The 19390-nt window shown below is 41.4% G+C and overlaps 2 protein-coding genes across 2 annotated transcripts; one reads left to right on the top strand and one right to left on the bottom strand.

The window, feature by feature from the left end:
- Nucleotides 1-292: 292 nt before the first annotated feature.
- NUDCD2 (NudC domain containing 2) lies at nucleotides 293-4168 on the bottom strand. Its single transcript, XM_037397633.1, has 4 exons — nucleotides 3943-4168; nucleotides 3241-3289; nucleotides 1843-1994; nucleotides 293-899 (listed from the first exon to the last, which is right to left on the bottom strand). The coding sequence occupies exons 1-4, from the start codon at nucleotides 4129-4131 to the stop codon at nucleotides 816-818; spliced, it is 474 nt and encodes a 157-aa protein (XP_037253530.1). The 5' UTR covers nucleotides 4132-4168; the 3' UTR covers nucleotides 293-815.
- A 130-nt stretch (nucleotides 4169-4298) lies between these two features.
- HMMR (hyaluronan mediated motility receptor) lies at nucleotides 4299-19351 on the top strand. Its single transcript, XM_037397098.1, has 18 exons — nucleotides 4299-4403; nucleotides 5937-6044; nucleotides 6647-6720; nucleotides 7547-7627; nucleotides 8374-8562; nucleotides 8866-8952; nucleotides 9497-9597; nucleotides 10787-10861; nucleotides 11790-11968; nucleotides 12778-12926; nucleotides 13233-13447; nucleotides 14032-14148; nucleotides 14941-15099; nucleotides 16751-16903; nucleotides 17013-17112; nucleotides 17326-17502; nucleotides 18025-18187; nucleotides 18972-19351. The coding sequence occupies exons 1-18, from the start codon at nucleotides 4331-4333 to the stop codon at nucleotides 18989-18991; spliced, it is 2220 nt and encodes a 739-aa protein (XP_037252995.1). The 5' UTR covers nucleotides 4299-4330; the 3' UTR covers nucleotides 18992-19351.
- The last annotated feature ends 39 nt before the right edge of the window (nucleotides 19352-19390 follow it).

The following is a 19390-nucleotide window of genomic DNA, read 5'->3' on the forward strand; positions in this document are numbered from 1 at the left end:
CAAAAATCTACAGCTTCTTATATATGCTATTAACAACTTGTGCTATATGCTGGTAATGAATAGATGCAAGATACCATTTCCTACTAAAGGACTGCCTTTTCCTTTCAAAAGTCATTATACTCTATTGCTTTCAAAATCATAAATATTTATACTGAAAGACTATATCACATAAACACATAAAGTTATTTATATCCAGACTCACACCTGACCTTTCAGTTTTCTAGCATCACTTACCTGGTAGCAAGTATTAATCATTAGTGCTATATGTGACAGCACGGTGGACTGTAAAACCTTATTTGAGGCAAGATGCAGTAGTTGCTTTATTTAAATCACTTTTTAGAATGACAGTTATGAGTTCTCAGAGGGTTGCTACAGAGAGAAAGTGTAACTGTAGCTATCCTAATATCCTTCCCGGTGCAAGTTAAGAGAAAATATTAAACATCTTTCTTTTAACTTCTATTCTTCAGTGGTGAACAAGATATTCTTGCATAAAGACAAGTGGTATATTCATAACTGACTAGTTTGCTATGGTGTTTCTAAAAAACCCCAAAACATCCAAACCCAACATACTGCTTAAAGATACTACTTTTTCTGTGTACAGCTTTCTCTATAGTTTGTCCCTTAGTATTAGAAAGTTATCGTAGGTTACTTTGTCTTCGTTCTACTGGAAGATACCTTCTTTCTAGTCACTGAAGTAATTACTTGACAACAATGTGCTGAAAAGATTGCCGATTGCTGAAGTCTTCACCAGTTACACGATTCCAGTCCTTAAGTGTAATCTGTAATTCCTCTCAAGGAACAATGATAAAAACAGTTTACTTTTCAAGACTAGAAAAGTCCGGTCCTCCTTTGCTGTAATTTCCAGAAATTTCTGCCCCGCTGAAATCAAATCCAGGGTTCTGATGGAGGTAAGAAAAAAGTTTAACAGATTATTTGTAATAAAAATGTTTTTTAAAAAAAACAACCAACCAACAAAAAGTCCCAGACTGTTTCTGTTAATATTCTGCCATTGTAACAAGGACATATAACAATCAGCTTGTCATCCATTTTCACGGCACTGAAATTCTTGGAAAATGCATCACCAAATAAACCTTGAATTGTCATTGTTTCGTTGCCTTCTGCTGAAGTGACTTTGTAACACTGTTCTCAATTTGGCAAGCAGTTATATCCTCCAGTAAAGAAATATTAATGGAAATTCAAGAAAAAATTCTGGCTCCTGGTATCCCTTGAAATGACTATTTGAAAATATAAGTACCTGCCATACTGGATAACAAGTTTCATAAAAATTATATTCTTTGTTGTAGTATGTAGTGTTAACAGCTGATTCAGCTGTTAAGTACCAAGTTGTAATTACACAGCTCTGCAGACTTGCATAGGTATAGTTGCATGCTAAAGGTGCACCAAACCAGTTTAAGTAATTTCAGTAAAAGGGCAAGGAACATATTTCCTAGCCAACTACTCTACAGTATCTGACATTATAAACAAACATATTCAATAGAGCTTGATGTTAGAAGTTTCTTGTAAATATGGCTATGTCACAAATCCAGATAATAACAGAAATTTTTTATAGTGTAACTTAAGTGAGAAGTTGTTAGTATTATGCAACAAACCTTACAACAGCAGTACCACCCCCAAATCCAACTTTACACAAAACCTTAAGAGAGACTACAGACAAAATAACCTCTTGAAAGTAAACTGATTAAGTCTCATGAGCTTTCCATATATAGTGAACTACAGTATATGTTTCCATGGCACTGGAGAGCAGAACAATTTTATTCAGCTGTCAAGCCACAACCTCTGTGTGCAAACACAAAATATAAAAAGTAATTATGGTCAGCTTGCCTCTCTTTGGAATCGCTCCAGTGTAAGTTTCCGTTGCATCTGGTCCTGTACCCAAGGATCAGCGGCATATTCATCTTCTAACAGTGATGTCCAACAATTTCCAGCATCTCGATTCGTCTTCATTAGAACAATTCGTATCAGCTTCCTATCTTCTGTTGAATGAAAACAGACACATAAAACAACTGTTAAACTCGATCCTACATGCTAGTCTTTTTCATTGTTTTGGTGAATTCAGCATTAACAAGCATAGGATTTTTTTGGTGAAGTAATCTAAAATCTTAATGCCAATGCCAACAGGGATATTGATAAATACATAAAGATTAACAAGAAACAGACTGAAGCAAACATAGCCTATACATCTCTCCTCTTTCTGTCCTGTAAAATGCCGAAAATGTTTTAAGGGATTAAAACACAGTTCATAAGTACTTCCATTGCAAATATAGACTAACCTGTTAGAAAGGCTCACAACAGAGAAAAGATTTAATTTATTAATGTATACACCTGAGCTAAGGCAGTAATGAAGGATCTGAGCTCAGGCTTTACAGAGTTATTATCAATAAAAGCCAGAACTAAGTTTTAGCAACATATGGAAGTATAATCAATTTATTTAAATGCAGATTGTATGCCTATAGACAATATATTGGACATAAATTTCGAAGTTAACATGTAGGATGTTTAGTTCTACTTAACGGAATAAATACAGCGTTATAAAATGTATTTTGAAGATTATCTGCATACTGGCAAAGGGTAGGCTTCACTGCACAGTGTTTATTTACACTTCTAGTTTAAGTTACTAAATTATTGATCAATATTTAGACTAAATATTGAACGGGAAACAAAATGTACATAGGAAAACATTAAACGAGAGGCACAGTCCACAAACATGACTGCCAAACCCCAAAATATTCAAAACGCTTTACAGTATTTATGATTTAATGATCAGAGCAGCTGTTTTTTCTCATCTGTAGGTGATCTTTAGATTGCTTTTTGATTCTCTCAGACTGTAGGTTTTGTCACCTATCCCAAAAATATGATGTTTAAGAGACAAAAAACTAAGAAAAGTAGCAATTATGGAGAGGCACAGACCACATAACTGTACCATACTTGTCTAGCTTTAACGAGGGTTTGCAAAAAAATTCCCACTATATGGAAGCATTTGTAATCCACTGACCACTGCCTTCCAAGGGATAGCATTTTTCCATTAATGTTAATCTCTGGGACTTTGGTACCACAACAGTTGCCTTTTTTACTAAGCTATGTGCAGGGAATAAAGTCATCTTTCCTTTTGAAAAAAAAAAAAAAAAAAACCAACCAAAAAAACAAACCAGGCGATGAACTCTTCCACAGCATCTTGAGTTCTACTGCCCTCATAACATCACTTCAGATGTAAGTTATTACCTAACGTCCAGGTTCCTTCATCAGTGATCGTAGAGTCAAAGAGTTTCCCCTGCAAAACACATATACAAAGTTACAAAACAGGCAAAGCTGTTCAGCATCCAGCGCAAATTGAACAACCTACCTTCCTGTTTTCTGATCTGGCCCTACCAGTACAGACTTGCACATGAACTATGAAAGAATAAGTTTCTGTGACACAACTTTTTTTCTTTTTTAATTAAGCATTTAAAACAGTAAAAGTACCTGTCACCGTGTCGGTACTTCAATTAATCGAAAAGGCTTCTGTTTCCCAGAGGACAATATCATTTTTAGGACTTGCCAGCCTTTCTGCCAGGAGTGAGGTGCAGCCGTGGTGCGAGGCAGAAGAACAGATTGCTCGCTACCACTTCTTTTTTCTGAAGAAAATCTGCTTTTGCTCGGGTTGTTTGGGCTTTCGGCAGCGGCCCAAGCAACGCGCTTCAACACCGCCCGCCGCGTCAGAACGCAAACCCAGACAGTTGGGGGTCTTTATTTTTCCCCCCGCCTTTAAAAGATGGTGCAGCCCGACCAAGCTACTCTAATAACGCTCCCTTGTATCAAACGCTAGGTATCTAAATGCGGGGGGAAGCGCCGTGGTCCGCGGGCCACCGCCAAGCCCCACCGCCGCCGCCGCCGCCGCCCCCGCCCCTCCGCCCCCACTGCGCCTCAGGTGCCCGCGGCCCGTACCTGCAGCACCTCCCGGTCCCGCACGGATAGCGCGATGTGCCGGCTCTGCAGGCTGCAGCGCACGTCCTTAGCGCGGGTGCCCGGCGGCACCTGCACCTCGATGAACACCTCCTCCAGGGTCTGGTACCAGCGGCCCCAGGGCGTCCCGCAGGGCACCACCCCGCTCCGCTCCTCGAAGGGAGCCGACATGGGCGACGACTGCGCAACCGCAACCCCGCCCCCGCCGGGCCGCGCGCAGCCCGCGCATGCGCACAGTGCCGCCGCACCGCCCCCCCCAACGCACCGGCCAACGGCAGGGCGCCTGCTCCCTGATTGGCTGAGCGAGCCCCGAGCGGGAGGAGGTGATTGGCCGCCCGGGGCGCGTGGCGGCGGCCGTTCGTGCTTTTGAATGCTGAGGGAGCTGCGCGCTGCTGTCATGGCTGCGTCGGGGACCCCGCGCTGCTGCTCCCAGGGGGGTGCCGGTAGGTGCGCGGCGGCCTGCGGCCATCACCGGGCGGCCTGCGGCCATCACCGGGCGGCCTGCGGCCATCACCGGGCGGCCTGGGGAGCGGGGCCGGGCGGCCTGGGGAGCGGGGCCGGGCGGCCTGGGGAGCGGGGCCGGGCGGCCTGGGGAGCGGGGCCGGGCGGCCTGGGGAGCGGGGCCGGGCGGCCTGGGGAGCGGGGCCGGGCGGCCTGGGGAGCGGGGCCGGGCGGCCTGGGGAGCGGGGCCGGGCGGCCTGGGGAGCGGGGCCGGGCGGCCTGGGGAGCGGGGCCGGGCGGCCTGGGGAGCGGGGCCGGGCGGCCTGGGGAGCGGGGCCGGGCGGCCTGGGGAGCGGGGCCGGGCGGCCTGGGGAGCGGGGCCGGGCGGCCTGGGGAGCGGGGCCGGGCGGCCTGGGGAGCGGGGCCGGGCGGCCTGGGGAGCGGGGCCGGGCGGCCTGGGGAGCGGGGCCGGGCGGCCTGGGGAGCGGGGCCGGGCGGCCTGGGGAGCGGGGCCGGGCGGCCTGGGGAGCGGGGCCGGGCGGCCTGGGGAGCGGGGCCGGGCGGCCTGGGGAGCGGGGCCGGGCGGCCTGGGGAGCGGGGCCGGGCGGCCTGGGGAGCGGGGCCGGGCGGCCTGGGGAGCGGGGCCGGGCGGCCTGGGGAGCGGGGCCGGGCGGCCTGGGGAGCGGGGCCGGGCGGCCTGGGGAGCGGGGCCGGGCGGCCTGGGGAGCGGGGCCGGGCGGCCTGGGGAGCGGGGCCGGGCGGCCTGGGGAGCGGGGCCGGGCGGCCTGGGGAGCGGGGCCGGGCGGCCTGGGGAGCGGGGCCGGGCGGCCTGGGGAGCGGGGCCGGGCGGCCTCAACTGAAGGGCTGCTGCTGAGGGCGTTTGCCAAGGTTACAGTTAATGGGTTTTTGGCTGTAGCTGAATATCTCTCGTGCTGCAGTCACTTGTTCCCATATTAAATTAAGTGGGTTTCATTTGCAGAAAGCTGCAGTAAATAAATAAGCATTTACTGGGCTTGAGACCCCCTGACTAATGATAACTGTATGAAGAATTTATAACCATCTTTTTTCTGTTTGCTGTTTCCCTTAAAATTGTTTAATCAAAAAAAATATAAAAATTAGATCTTTAAAAGATGTGTGGCATTCAGTGACATCTAAGGAGTCCCTTTTAAACTGGAAGAAAATGATTAACAATAATTCCAGTTAAGTTTGCTTTTTATCCTTTAACACTTTAGACTGGTTTTTTCATAAGTTAGCATTAACATCCCCAAACCATTTGGATTTTTAATTCATAGAGGTTACTGTACTGCTGTTACTAGTAAGGTGTCTTGCAATGCTGTATATGTAAATCACAATTGCTAATTTTAATAGCAGTGTAATAAATAATTTCTCCCACCATGTGTGCTATATATTTTCCTCATGTTTATGGGGAGGATTTTTTTTAAGCTAATTTAACTTAGATATGTTACCAGCCACAACTCAATGAAGTTGAAAACCTTATAATTTGACTTCATAATTTTCTGCTCTTCTGAAAATAGCTTTTCCAGCATGTACCCCACTGCCAGGATCCTGTGGTTTTAAATCTTCAGATGCTCTGAAAAGTTCTCTGTCATCTGAGGTGTGTCGACGGGTCAGGAAACAGAATTGTAAGTAGTCATAAAAGTCGCACAGGACACAATGGTATGATATCTTTGAATACTGTAATTCTTAGTGCTTATGTGCTGTTTCTGCTCTGTTCTTGTTGATAAATTGTTTTCTGCTGCAGGGGCTCACTGTCTACCTTTCAGCTTACAGGGACAGCAGCTGCAAAAACAGATCTAACTGAAAATAGCTTTATATGTGACTTCTGCTAATTAGGGGGACCTCTGGAGATGAAAGAAATTATTTAACTACTTTGTTACCCTTGGCTTTAGTGATATTTTTATGGGGTTTTCATATAAAAAGCATCCCTTGGTGGAAAACTGACAACATGGATCTGGATGGTGGTGGGGAAACTTGCCTAAAGCTGGATTCTCAAAGCTGACTGTCATCTGGTAGTCTCTCACTAAACTGTCGAGTGCCTGGATGACTAATATTGAACTGCCTGATTGAAGTAGGAAAATTGGGTTGTAAAGTGGATAGACTGATAATTGGGTGGTATTCTGTCTTTTGTATAAAAAGTCAATTAATCTTTAGTTGGGTTAAATTTCCCTCGCTGCGTGCGTGCACACCCTCTTCCTTCATCTTTCTTTTCTGAATCCTCCTGAAGGTGAGGCAAATCTGAACAGTAAGAAGAGTGCACCTACCCCTGTGACCAGAAGATTTGCATCCCTTGAATCAACAGTAAGACTCTTCTGTGATGTCTGTAGCTCTGTTAAACTCCAGTTAAACCTCACTGTGACTAGTGAAATCATGTAGCCCCTTTATACAATTACTTTTGACCTACCTGAGCAAACTATGAAACATATTATTGTGCCTGTACTCCTTGGTAACTAAGAAGGAAAAATGAAATTGCAGTGTTTTGGGGTATCATGATTACTTGGGACTACAGTGTGGCTTGTCTTTGGTGTTACAGTGTTGAGTTTTTTTGCCTCTTGCTCACTATATAATTATGGTGTGGCTCCTTTTTAAGAAGGTTGTGTTTGTTTCTGTTTTTGTATAGTGGACAGGGCAGAGTAGAAATCTAGTGGTGAAAGAAACAAAGAGGGGATGTTACTCAACACACACCTGCTCAGCGCAACATGTGAGGATACAGATTTGAAGATGCATAGCTTAACAAGTTGAAAAATAACCCTGACATGCTAGTTTACTTCACTAGTACTCATGATGTAGGATGAAATTTTGGAAATGGGTGGTGAAGAGATTAAAATGTTTTTTATGGAGTTTAGGGGGGGTGCTAGTGTCTCAAACTTGCTTAATCTCCTTCCTGTCACAATGGTTATGAGATGTCCATTCAGAGTACTGCTTATGAGGAAGCACAATGGTAAAACCCATCCTAACCTGATACTTGTCCCTGTGTCTGGGAGAGAGATGTTTGCTTTTTCTGTGTGTGTATCTTTAATAGTATTGTCTATGTGAAGCCCTACACTCCTCACATTTAACTGGGGTGTTAAATTACTATGCAGCTAGAGATCAGTTAAAATACTTCTAATACGTCTGTTTTCAAAAGCCAGCCAATGGGACTCTGAAGCCTAAAAAAGACCTTATGCTTATGAAAGAGAAAAAGAAACAGAAGACACTGGAGAAGGAGGTATGAATACATTATGTGAGTGCAATCCTGTAAAATGTTTCCTACCTAACCATCATAAAAAATAAAAGCTGGTAAAATTAGCTTCTTTGGCAAAAGAAGGCATACAAGTAGTTTGCAAACAGCTCTGTACAGAGCAGAGTTTATCAAATGTTATAGCATGTAGAAAGCATTGGGTTTGTTAATGGAATTATGTTAATTCCTACTGATTGTAAACTGCTATGCATTCAGTCTTTTTATCTTTAAGAGAAGCAAGTCCTATGTTCTCCACCCCAAAAAGGTTTTGTTTTATTTAATAACTGTTTGCTGAGATTTTTGCTTAGTAATTGACATAAAGTTTAAGAGGCAGTGAGCTTTTCCTTATCAGTATGCATCTGTGTACTAATCTACGCATCGTGTCGCAAATGTCACATTCTGTCTTTCTGTTCCACAGCCAACAAGAACAGTTGGCTTCTGTTGCAAGTTGAAGCTAAGACTATTTTAACTTTACCATGTTGTACTGGTTCAGTAGCATAAAATAAGTCAGATGAGATGCTAGGACTGCGAATCTATGGTGTGTAGTAATAGAGAATTGTGGTGATTCTGTTACCTCCTTTCCTGTGAATGACAGAGTTGGAGATAAATACTCTGACTGAAAGTTAATACACCTCGGATACTTAACCTCTGTAAGAAAACCACAGGTATAAACTAATGATGTTATTTAAGGAGAATAACAGTAGGAAATAAATAAAATACCTCTTTTGTTTTAGATTCGTGCTTTAGTTAGAGAGCGTGGAGAGCAGGATAAGAAACTTCAGGCTCTGGAAGAGGATTTTGTTAAAATTGAAGCAAAACTGAGTGCTGCAGTTCAGGAGAAGACATCTCTTTTGGCAAATGTTGCATGCCTGAAAAAACAGCTTCTGGAACTAACAAGGACCAATGAATTTTTAAAGTCTAAGGTATTCAGACAAATAAGTGCATATTTACTTTGCCTTTGCTGTTATTAAGCGTCCTGGGCAAGTGGAAGCTTCAGTTGCTGATCAGCATCCGTTTCCACGTTCCCTGTGCTCCTTCATTGTCACAGAGATAGAGCACATCTGGTTTGGGATCTTGTGTGCTTCTGTCTAAAGGCAGAGCAGAACCTGCTACTATCCAGCTCAAGGACGGGTAGAGATTAGTGTTGTAAGCGGGAGAGGGATGCCTTTTGAAGGGTTATATGAAGAGTAATTAATAGGGAGTTATTTATGTTCATCTCTAATAAGCTGTCTGAAGATGGCATGCAGAAGAAAATGAGCAGCCTGTGCATGGAGTTAATGAAGCTCAGAAACAAGAGGGATGCTAAGGAGAAGGTATGACTATTTGCACTGCACAGGGTAGTAATTCCGAGCTGTTCAGGATGGGCAATGAAGGGCTTACCACAAATGCAGATTATGTGTTTTTTCTGTCCTTAACTTTGTAGTTTCCTCTACTTTCTGTGGAGTGAAAATAGAGGGGGATGGGGGGGGGGGGGGGGGGAAAAAAAACAATGAATACTTTTGATTTTGTTGTTGATGTGCAGAGTAAATCTGAGTTCAAGTAAGGAAGCCTACAAATACCTCTGTTAAAATATCAATCTGTTGGTCACACTTAACTTCTTTGAAAGCCAGTGGTCCTGAGTAGAGTTTGGAGCTCTTACATGTTTGCATTTTTTGGGTGATAGTGGTTGTTTTAACAAATGGGTAATATCTTTATAGAGGGATACTTTGAATCACATCTAGTATAATAGCAAGCGCTATCATTAAACAGTATTTTGGAATTAATTTCAGTTTACGCTATCTCTTACACAATGGATTTATTTTTTTTTTTACTAAATCTCATTTTGGTGGTAATATTAGTCTTTTTATTTTTTTTAAGACTGCACTTGCAAAGCAGGAAAACATGGAAATGAAGCTGCAGGAAGTACAAAGGAATCTAGAGCATTCCAAAGGCAAAGTAGCACAGTTAGAAGAAAAACTGTAAGTAGTAAGGAAGAGAGCCTACGCAGATGTCATGTCATTTAGCTGTGCTGACATGCTTATGCTTTATAGTAAGCATGTAGTTTAGGGAAAATACAGGTCATCTCCCTGCTGAGAAGGAACAGAATTTACTAGTATTTGTAGCCTGGAATAAATTTGATGGAATTTAAGTTTTAGCAACTGCTGTGTTCTTGTAAACTGAACATACAAAATATCGTTCCTCTAGTGTATCTAACCTTTTTCCAAAAGGCAAACTGTATCATCTGAAACTTTAGTCTTCTGGTGTGGTATGGGTGGAATTGTTTTGGATACAGGGTGGGAAGAGAGGACATGTCTTGCAAAAAGAATTGTTGTTCATCTTGGAGAAAGGCTTTCATGGAGTTGGATACTTCAGTGTCTGCCACTTCAGTAAGTGGGGAATAAGCAAATAATGAACAAGCATTGGACCAGGAGTTGAAATCCTAATTCAGTAGCCGGGCCTATGACACAGATTTAATAGAGACATGCATGTTCTCCAGCTAAGTGTACTGAAGAGCTTGTATTGTGATACAACAAAGAGTCGATTCATAGTAGCCATATTCCCTGAAGAAAGGAGACTGCTAAGAGTCTTGGATTAAGTAGCTGTATGTAGGAAAAGAGTTCTATATCAACGCTTTCTATTCTGCCCCGACAATGTCATTTGCCGCACAGGAACAGCGCGCTAACATATAGGCTATTTCTGAGGATGGCACTCTGAGAAGGATGTATATTCTGTCAATTTTGCATGACTGGCACTGCAGCATCCTTCTTGTGCTTTTTCTGTATTTACTTAGCCTGCAAGTGATGAGCAGAATTTTTATACTTAGAGTTAAAATACACAAAGCTAATAATGCAGGCAGTACAATTCACAAAGGGAGGGAATAGTAATGTGTCTGGCTAATACAGCTGTTTTAGCATACTTGCTTGTGGCAGAATATGGCTCAGCATCTTCACTACAAATGAGAAGACCATATAGAACAAGTATCAAAAGAAGGCAGAATCACCTCTTAGAGCCAATACCAGTTTGTCAGCCAAACTGGATTATGAAAAGTACTTAGTAGCAATAAGTTGTGATTCAATGGTTTATATCTACTTTATCTGTAAACAAATAGCTTGCAAGTAGCACTGACTGTGTGTGATTGCATCAATCATGAAAACTTCCTGGGTTTAGGTCTGCTACCGAGAGAGGGAAAGCTGAAGAAAAATCTGACACTGAAAAACTCCTGGAATATATCACAGAGCTCAGGTAACAACAACTTGTTCTTGAATTGGACTGCGTAAGTTAAAAGGCAGTAAAAGTAAGTCTCCTTTATGACTGGTGAAGTAGAATCTTGGCAACAGTTCTGTTTAACAGTATTAAAGTAAAAGGGGGAGGGGGTTAGATATTTTTCCAAACAATGAAAAGAAGTTGTAAGATGGTACATAAATTACCTTCCTAGATATATCTGTGCTTTTCTGGCATCGGGTTCCCAAAATCATGTTTTTAGCCTGAGTTATTTGTACAAAAATAAAGAAATCTTTATCTTCTAAGTTACCGACAGTAATGTCTTTTAGCCCTCTCTTGTAAATCCATGTACAGTAGAGCAACCCCCCCACCCCACCCCCAATTATGGCTTCCAGTGAAACTTACAATAGTCTGATTTGCATTTAAGAGTTGTGATAATTATGTGTGGATGAGCATCAATCTGACTCTAAAAAGTACTAATCCAGTCCTTTGTAACTGGTTGAAACCAGTCTTCAGTAATGTGTCCCTAGCTTAGAACATGGTAAAAATATTAAAGTGTTTAAATTTAACTAGTTAACTATTTGCTCTCCTGCCACTATAAATTTACTCATTATTTACTGGCTATGTAAGATTCTGCTTATTCATGTAAAATTTCATTTATTAATATGTATGCTTTTCTGTGCAAACTCAGCTCTGTGAAAAAAACAAACCAAGCAACAGCCCTAGATGTAGCAGTCATCTGTAAATTGTAGTGACTATTCTGTTTTGATCAAATCCTTGCATTTTTTTATATAATATTTTTAAATGTGCAAATACTTTTGTCTGGGAAAGTAGGTGAAGGCAGTTTCCCTGTTGGAAACAAACAGTCCTAAGCATTTTTCCTTTGTGCTGAAGTGTAAGCGTACAAGCAAAACTTAGTGGTAACAAATACCTGAATTTGCTCCTATAGTCATGTTGCAGAAACTGTTGAGAAATACAAACTAGATGTTGCCCAAATGGAGGAGACACTGATAAAGAAAGACCAAGATATTGAGATCCTGAGGGATACTCTCAAAACAGAAGAGGAACAATCATCTGAACTGATAAAAGAACTTAATGAAAAGTGTCAATTGCTTCAACAAGAAAAAGGTAATTGTTAGTGGTTGTATGCTGCTGGCATATCTGGGATCACTGAGCTGTCTTAAAGCATCTCAAATAAGCTTGTTCGAAAATGTCAATTTAGACTGGTTTGTTGCAAGTTAAAAGTTAGGTCTCTGAGCTCCAGCTGGAAACAGCTAGGCATATTTCTAACAATAATGAAACTACCTTGAATTAGATACTTGTTAAGTTTAGATTAGTATTTCCATGGAGGGTTACTAAGGTAGATGGTATGGAATGAAATCTGATTGCATAGTAGGAATGGCTTTAATCTGAAAGGTGAACACAAGTTTATTTTTCTTCACTCTTCGTTGAGAAGCAGTATGATAGTGTCTCAATTCACTGTCAGCAGCTTGTGCATAAGTTCATTCAGGTATTAGAGATGTGTCTAGGAACCCTTCAGACACACATGCCCCCTGCCCCAAACCAGCAGCTCTGTAGCCTGAGATGGGTAATCAGTTCTCTGTGTACCAGTTGGCTTTTATGCGCTACTATTATGTGGGAAAAGCTTTGGGGAAATTATTTCGGTGTCTTTGTCCAGCCATACTGCTGTTCTGATGAAGGCTAATTGCTTGATCTAAAGATTCCTGCTGTTAAAATCACTTTTGTAGCAGCGCACTTTCAGCCAATTTTGAGGAGTTTCCAGATGGGTTAAAGATACGGTTTTATTTTGTGTTTTATTTCCACCCCACCCCTTGCCTAACTAATGTTAAAGCTAGAATGGGAGTACTATGAAGAACAGATGTAGTTCTTTGAACACGGAAGGGAATTTGTGCTATATTGACAATTCCTCTATACAGAGAAAGAGTTGTCCGAAACAAGAGAAAAATTCTTGAGTTTGAATGCTGAAATAGAAGACCTGAAAAGAAAAATGTGCTTAGAAGAACAAGAACACCAAAAGCTGCTTCAGAAGCATGAGGAGGTTGTCTCTCAGCTGCAGCAAGAGAAGGTAAATACAGACTTTAACCGAAATAGGCTATAATCCCAATGACTGGCACTAAAGGTTCTGATTTTGGTTACACATCAGATGGCTGTATAAATAATGGCTTAATCTATGGAATGTATGAGTGTGTGCTAGCCAGCAGACACTGTGTGGTGTAGTAGGTCTAAGAGTCATAGCTGGTGTGATGGGTGCGTTGGTTCTTCTGTAGATTTGACCTTATACTTGTGATTTAAAGTTTGAACACTACAAATTAGCCTTTAATATGTAGAAAAGTAGTGGTAGTTTTAAAATCTGTGGTATTCTGGTATGCAGGAGTCATCTGCATCAATGCATCAGAAGTTACTAGAGTTTCAAGATGAGGTAACAAGTGACAGACGTCTTCTTGAGGAAGAGCTGAATGATACAATGAATGAGCTGAGTAAATTACATGCTAAGGAGAAGAAAGCTGAAAAGTTGGTGAAGCAGCTGGAACAAGAAATGAAATCTCAAGCTCTTGAACTTGCACAGATGGAAGTCAAGTTAAATGGGTTTGTGAAATAAACTTTCTGATTCTAAAGCTTTGAAAGGAAGAATGTTCAATCAGTAGTATAAACAAAGCTTCTGAGCCTAATTCATGTTTTAGAGACCTGAACAGATCTAGACTTATTTCTTGCTGTTTATTGATTATTGATAGTGATTAGATCTAATTAATATCAATAATTACTTGAATCAGTTTTATATTGTCTTAATTTAAAACCGCTAAGACTTGCTTGAAATGCCAATATTGCAGTAATATGACCTTGCTGTGAAGGGTAAGCTACGTGCCTATTGTATCGGATGTTTCTGCCTTGGGGACAGCAATGACTAGGAAGGATGTTCAAGCAAGTTGTTTCTTCCTTTAACATATTGAAAGTTTATCGTCAGGCGCTTGATCTGTTCTATAGCCATCTTAGGAGGGGAGGGGTGGACATGCTCAGTTAAATCTCCTATGAAGATTGTGCTTTAATACTTGAATTTAGTAGTTTGTCACAGTTTATTGCTGCCACTGCAAGCCTTCTGTAACTGATAACAGCATTTGGTAATGTATTCAGGCATATTTAACTGCAGTGTGGAATACTGAATTTTATTGTAGGAAGAATGCTGAGTTGGAGCAAATCAAGGAAATGCACAGCAATGCAGTTCTGCAAATGCAGGAAGAGCACAGCAATACATTATGTAAACTTGGAAAGAGTGTTGCAGAGTTTGAAAGGTATTTGAGTTTAATTAAGATCTAGGATGGGGATTATCTCTAGGATTACAATAAAAATATGATGTTTATTCACGTTCTTTGGTACTTAACACTGTATATGAGTGTTGGTACAGTATTAGAGCGGAGGACTTTGGGGGGGAGCATTCGATGACATTAAGAAATGGGTTTATTCCTTTCGAGTACTAGCCAAGGGTAATGACATACTTTGTATCCAGTTCAGTAAACTGGATGTTTCTTCTTCCCAAGTGTAACCAGTTAAAACACTCAAGTGCTTTTGAATGTCCATGCGAGTTGTAACTAGTGATGGTGTTACGTTGCACTAAAATCTCTTGCAAAAAGACTTCCTGTTTGGGCTGAAAACTTGCACTGAATCAAGATAGTTTTCCTACAGTTCTTGCAGATCTTTCTTCTCAAAATATTCAGGTTGTGTAACTATGGAAAAAAAAGCGGTACTGTTATTGCTAAGTACGCAAGACACCCATGAAGGATCCAGGGGGTGTTTGCCAAGGCAAGTTGCAGATAGCAGGTCTTGTGGTGTTTTAAATAAGCTTCAGATTTAGTAGGTCTTTTGTGTGTGTTTTCGTGCAGTTTGTCATGTTACTGCTTATGGTTTTACAGAAATGTGGGGGGGTTTAACTTTGGATTTATCAGTGTCAGAACATGTCATGTGTCCAGACTGTAAAATCCCTTATACTGGTTAGCATGAGCTTGTATTGCTCTTGGGACCTGAACATGTCAATCGGTTTTTTGCATAAAGTAACAAGAATTTTCTTAATTGCATTGTCATGTCAGCTACAAGAAGACAATAGCTGAAGAAATACACAGTCTTAAACTGGAGAACACCTCTCTGCAAGAAGAAGTTGCTAACCTAAAGAAAATAGGCCAAGATAATTTACAGCTGCTTCAGGAAGCAGAAAAAACTAAAAACAAAGCAAAAGAAGAATGTGCAAGGTACTAGACAAACTTTTCCTTAGGCTTGCCTTCTTAACTTGAACTTAACATGGTGCTTTGCCAGATAAAATCATTATTTGGTGTTGCCTTAAGGTTTTTTCGTTCTCCCAGTGCAGAAGGTTGACAATATTGACAGACAAAATTAATCAAGTTTATATGCTTTAGAAAACTGGTCCATTCAATCAATTACTTGGACTTTCCTTCTGTGGGTCATATAGTAAAAGGGAAATAAGTAACTGAAATACGTTGCAATATTGTCTCTAACAGAAATACCAGTTACAGTGACTGCTCCACAAATAAGATCTACAGGGGCAAAAAAGTACTTAATGCAGAGCTCACCCTTTGCTGCTCTATTCTGAATAATGTGTCACCTCAAATTCTGCTCACAAGCAGATGGCAGTTAACCATCCATGAATTACCACACTGTGGTGAGGTAGACAAAGGTCCTCTCTGCCTAATATGAAGCACACAGTGCAGCTAGTAAGTAGTAACACACGGTAAGTTGTGTTAGGCCACTAGCTGAGGATGTTTCTCTGGCTAACAGCAGCTTAGTGGTGTACATTCTTCTTACAGCTCTCTGCACAGAGCATGAGAAAGTCTGTTAATGTGCCCACAGAAAGAAGCTGTTTGAGGAAGTGGGGGAGTCTGATCTTAAAAGGTTCTGGAGTACAATTACCTGTACCAGGCAACTGTGGTGACTATCTGTACATTAGTTGTGTTACAGAACATACTGTCTATCTGCTGGAAGATACCCTTTCTCAATTCTTTTAATGCAATCCCTAGCAAGGTTCTGAAGTTGAAGTCAAATTTTAATCAACAGCTGTTTTTAATTGTTGCATGTGGGTAACACATGCGTAATTTAATTAACTGCATTAAAATGCTCTCTTGGCCAAGCTGAGTTGGGCATTTCTGATCTTCCCCACTCTCTTTCTTTCCTGATTTGTAAAATGCCTTTGAAGTTTTGTAATGCTTCTGCTGTCTTGTACACCTATAGCTGGTATATTAAGGTTGTCCAAAGGCCAATACCCCAGCTTATTTTAGAACACCTGTGCTGCTTTAAGATGTTGCTCTTTCTGTCTTCCCCATCTGCTTAACATTGCTTTCAATTGCCATTAGAGCCGGCAAAAAGAAAACCACCTGAAGAGTTTTGTGTTTGATTTGCTGGTTGTGTGTGGTAGGGAAGGGATTCTCAGCCTCTGCCTACATGATATAACAAACAGCTGAGGCTGGAGAGGGAGGGCAGTGTTGGTAGATGTAGAGTTTTTGAATCCTGGAGTACTTCCACACTGAACAGTCTTGACTAGTTTTTGCTTGGGCAAACTTCTGCATGTGAAGCCCAACTGCTAAAGTGTATTCCACTAAAAGCTGCTGGCATTAAGCAGCCATAAATAGGAAGCGTTCTATCTTCCCTTCCTTCAAAAGCATTACTTGATTCCTCATATGAGAAGTTAAAAATAGTCCACACCTTGAAATTGAATGCTTTCTGTATTGTTGTTCTCATAAACACTGTTTATGCAAACCTTTATTTCAGTTCTTCTACTAACAGATTTTTCAATCATGGTTACTTGTGTTTTCAAATTTAGAGTAGTGTAAAAAACCCAAATAAAATTAAACTAAAGGGTTCATTAAGGATGGATGATGTTTTCCTCAGGATGCTTTTGGAAGTCCAGACAAAGCTTGCACTGAAAGAAGCGGAAACAGAGGGAACAAAAGAGTCTTACCTTGCACAAATTGCTAAACTTAAGGAAAAACTGGAAAGGCAAACTGAAGATCTGAAAAGAAAACTTGAAGTGGAAAGATCAAGGTGACTTCTGAATCTAAACCTGCATGTTATAGCACATCAAAGTTTTAGTGTGAAGAAGTGCAGAGAGCTAACAACGAACATAATGAAACTCCACTTCTTGCTTTTTTAGGAAAACCATAAACGAGGATGTGACCTCTAGCTTAAAAGAAGAGATAAAGACCTGGCGTAATCTATATGAAGATTTACATAACAAAACTAAGCCTTTTCAGGTGTGTTGTGGAGTAGTTGTTAGTATCAGATTAAAAGCTTCTGCAGTTGACTCAAGTTCTACTCTTGAGAAGTAAACATGCTATTTCCCATTCTAAGGTTGCTTATGTTAGTATCCCTAGTCAGCTATTCCCCTTCTTCAACCAATCTTTTTGTTCTAGAGTGCAGAGAAAGCTAGGTTTAAAGTTTTTTAAAAGATTCAATATGTATTTCAGCAACAACTAGATGCATTTGAAGCAGAGAAGACTGCGCTTTTAAATGAGCATGGTGCAACCCAAGAAGAACTGAATAAGCTAAGTGATGCATATGCTAAATTACTTGGCCACCAGAACCAGAAGCAAAAAATCAAGCATGTTATGAAGCTGAAAGAAGAGAATACCCACCTGAAGCAGGTTTGTGAAAGGAAAAATTAGAATCTAAATTATTTGCTTGATTTATTTTTTTGTTGCTCTAAATATTCGTAGACTAATCCTGCAAACTACTTGTTTTCTATGCTTCTCAAATTCCCTGCAAGAGCTAGATTAGAACAAACCACTGGCCTCCAGAAAAACCACAAGAATCTAGTTTAGTTTCAACCGATTATATGATATACAGAGCGATCACAAGTGCAAATAACTACCCTCACTCTTAGCTTGGTTGGGTTTTCCTATATTTTTTGGAGGTTCTAGACTTGGTAAACTACCTGCTGGAGGCTTGAGGCTACTATACTGCTACTATGGTGTTATACAGCAATTACATGGTGGTGCTGGTTTCCTTACACCTGGATGATGTGGGTTTGGTTGTGTTTTTTTTAATGCCACCGATAATTGTGTGTGGTTGTATTTAGCATTAGACAACAGGGCTACTTCAGTAAATGATGAAGCAGGCTTTTCTCCTGTGCTTAATCTAACTTCCAAGCATTATGTTCTCTTTAGGATATCTCAAAACTGCGTGCGTTGCTAGCCAAAGAAAAGCAGACCAGCAGAGATCTTCAGGAGCAGCTGTATGCGATTCAGGGCATTAGGCGTTTTGATTATTCCAAAGCTTTCCAGCATGATAGCAAGGAAAATATTGTTCCAAAAACTCCTTTAAAAGAAGGTAAGCTTAGATATTGATAACCACGTCCTTGTACCTCTTAAAATTAACCAAAGAAGGTACGACACTCCTGCATAGTCTGCTGCGTTTGGGGAAGGCAAGGGAATGGCATCTCTGGTGTGTTTCACAGCAGGTATTGGCAGGCTGTGTCAATGGGTGTCTCCAGTGTACGGTTTGCTACTGTGCTTTCTAGCCCAGTTTCTTACAGCCTACCTGAGTAGGGGACACATCAGGTCAGAGACCAGAGAGTGTTTTACACAGTGAAGAGGAAGAGAGTGAGTTAGAGCATCAGCTGGTTTGCACGATCTCACAAGATGTGAACTTGCTTAGCTGCTGTGTATTGTCTACAATATTCTCAGTTCTGATGTACTGCTTACATGTGACAGCTAGCCAGGTTGTGCGGGCTCTACCTCCTGCACAGGTGGTAGGTAGGAGTAGGAGTGTCTCAGCCAAGAGCTTTCAGCCCTGGTTCTTCAGCTGCTACCTGGCAGGACCTTATACTGCTGTAGGTGTAAAGGTAAGATGCAGAAGGCCTGCTGATGGGTGTGGAGCAGAGAGAAAGATGGCAAAAGCTTAGGGGCCCACAAAGGGAAGCAGTGCAGTAGAGGGTGTGGGAGGGTATAGATCACAGCCAGATAGTCATTTTATGCTATATTCCAGGGTCTGAAATTCTGGCTTGCCTGCTACTTAGTGTAGTGCCTTCCTCACCCCACCAGACAAATAGTTACTCCATGTGATGCAAGCAATAGTGAAAACCCCAACCTTAGTAACATTTTTTCCATTGCAGGTAATAAAAACAAAATTTAATCTCTTCTTGGAATTAAGAAAAAAAAAATCGCCAATAGTAGTGTATGACGGAAGACTTTGACAGACTACTTATTCAAGATGAACTTGGATGCAATATATAGTAAAAATTAGTAGCAGTACTAGAGAAATGGTCTAAAACTGTATTTTTACGAAAGCTATGCTTGGTTGTACTCTTACTGAGAAGCCCTAGGTGACTGTATGTTCCAGACCCCTGGTAACATCGTTGCACTCCTGAATTCCAAAAAGTGTTCAGTTACACCGGGGTTTTTTATATGCTGAAGCTGCTTAGTTTGCTTCTGTTCAGAAAAGGTGAATAAGCACTGAAGAATAAGGATGCAAATGAAATCTGATTTCACAAAAGATGTTTTTTGCATCAATTTCATGCATGAAAACTTATAT

This window comes from Falco rusticolus, chromosome 8 (assembly GCF_015220075.1).
Source record: "Falco rusticolus isolate bFalRus1 chromosome 8, bFalRus1.pri, whole genome shotgun sequence".
Taxonomy (NCBI): Eukaryota; Metazoa; Chordata; class Aves; order Falconiformes; family Falconidae; genus Falco; species Falco rusticolus.

Coding starts and splice junctions, on each gene's coding strand:
- NUDCD2 (XM_037397633.1), bottom strand. CDS start 4,131: ATGTCGGCTCCCTTCGAGGAGCGGAGCGGGGTGGTGCCCTGCGGGACG. Junction 3,290..3,942: donor GGGACCGGGAGGTGCTGCAG/GTACGGGCCGCG, acceptor TGTGTTTTGCAG/GGGAAACTCTTTGACTCTAC. Junction 1,995..3,240: donor TGAAGGAACCTGGACGTTAG/GTAATAACTTAC, acceptor TTCATTCAACAG/AAGATAGGAAGCTGATACGA.
- HMMR (XM_037397098.1), top strand. CDS start 4,331: ATGCTGAGGGAGCTGCGCGCTGCTGTCATGGCTGCGTCGGGGACCCCG. Junction 16,904..17,012: donor CTTGAAGTGGAAAGATCAAG/GTGACTTCTGAA, acceptor TTGCTTTTTTAG/GAAAACCATAAACGAGGATG. Junction 17,113..17,325: donor ACAAAACTAAGCCTTTTCAG/GTGTGTTGTGGA, acceptor TATGTATTTCAG/CAACAACTAGATGCATTTGA.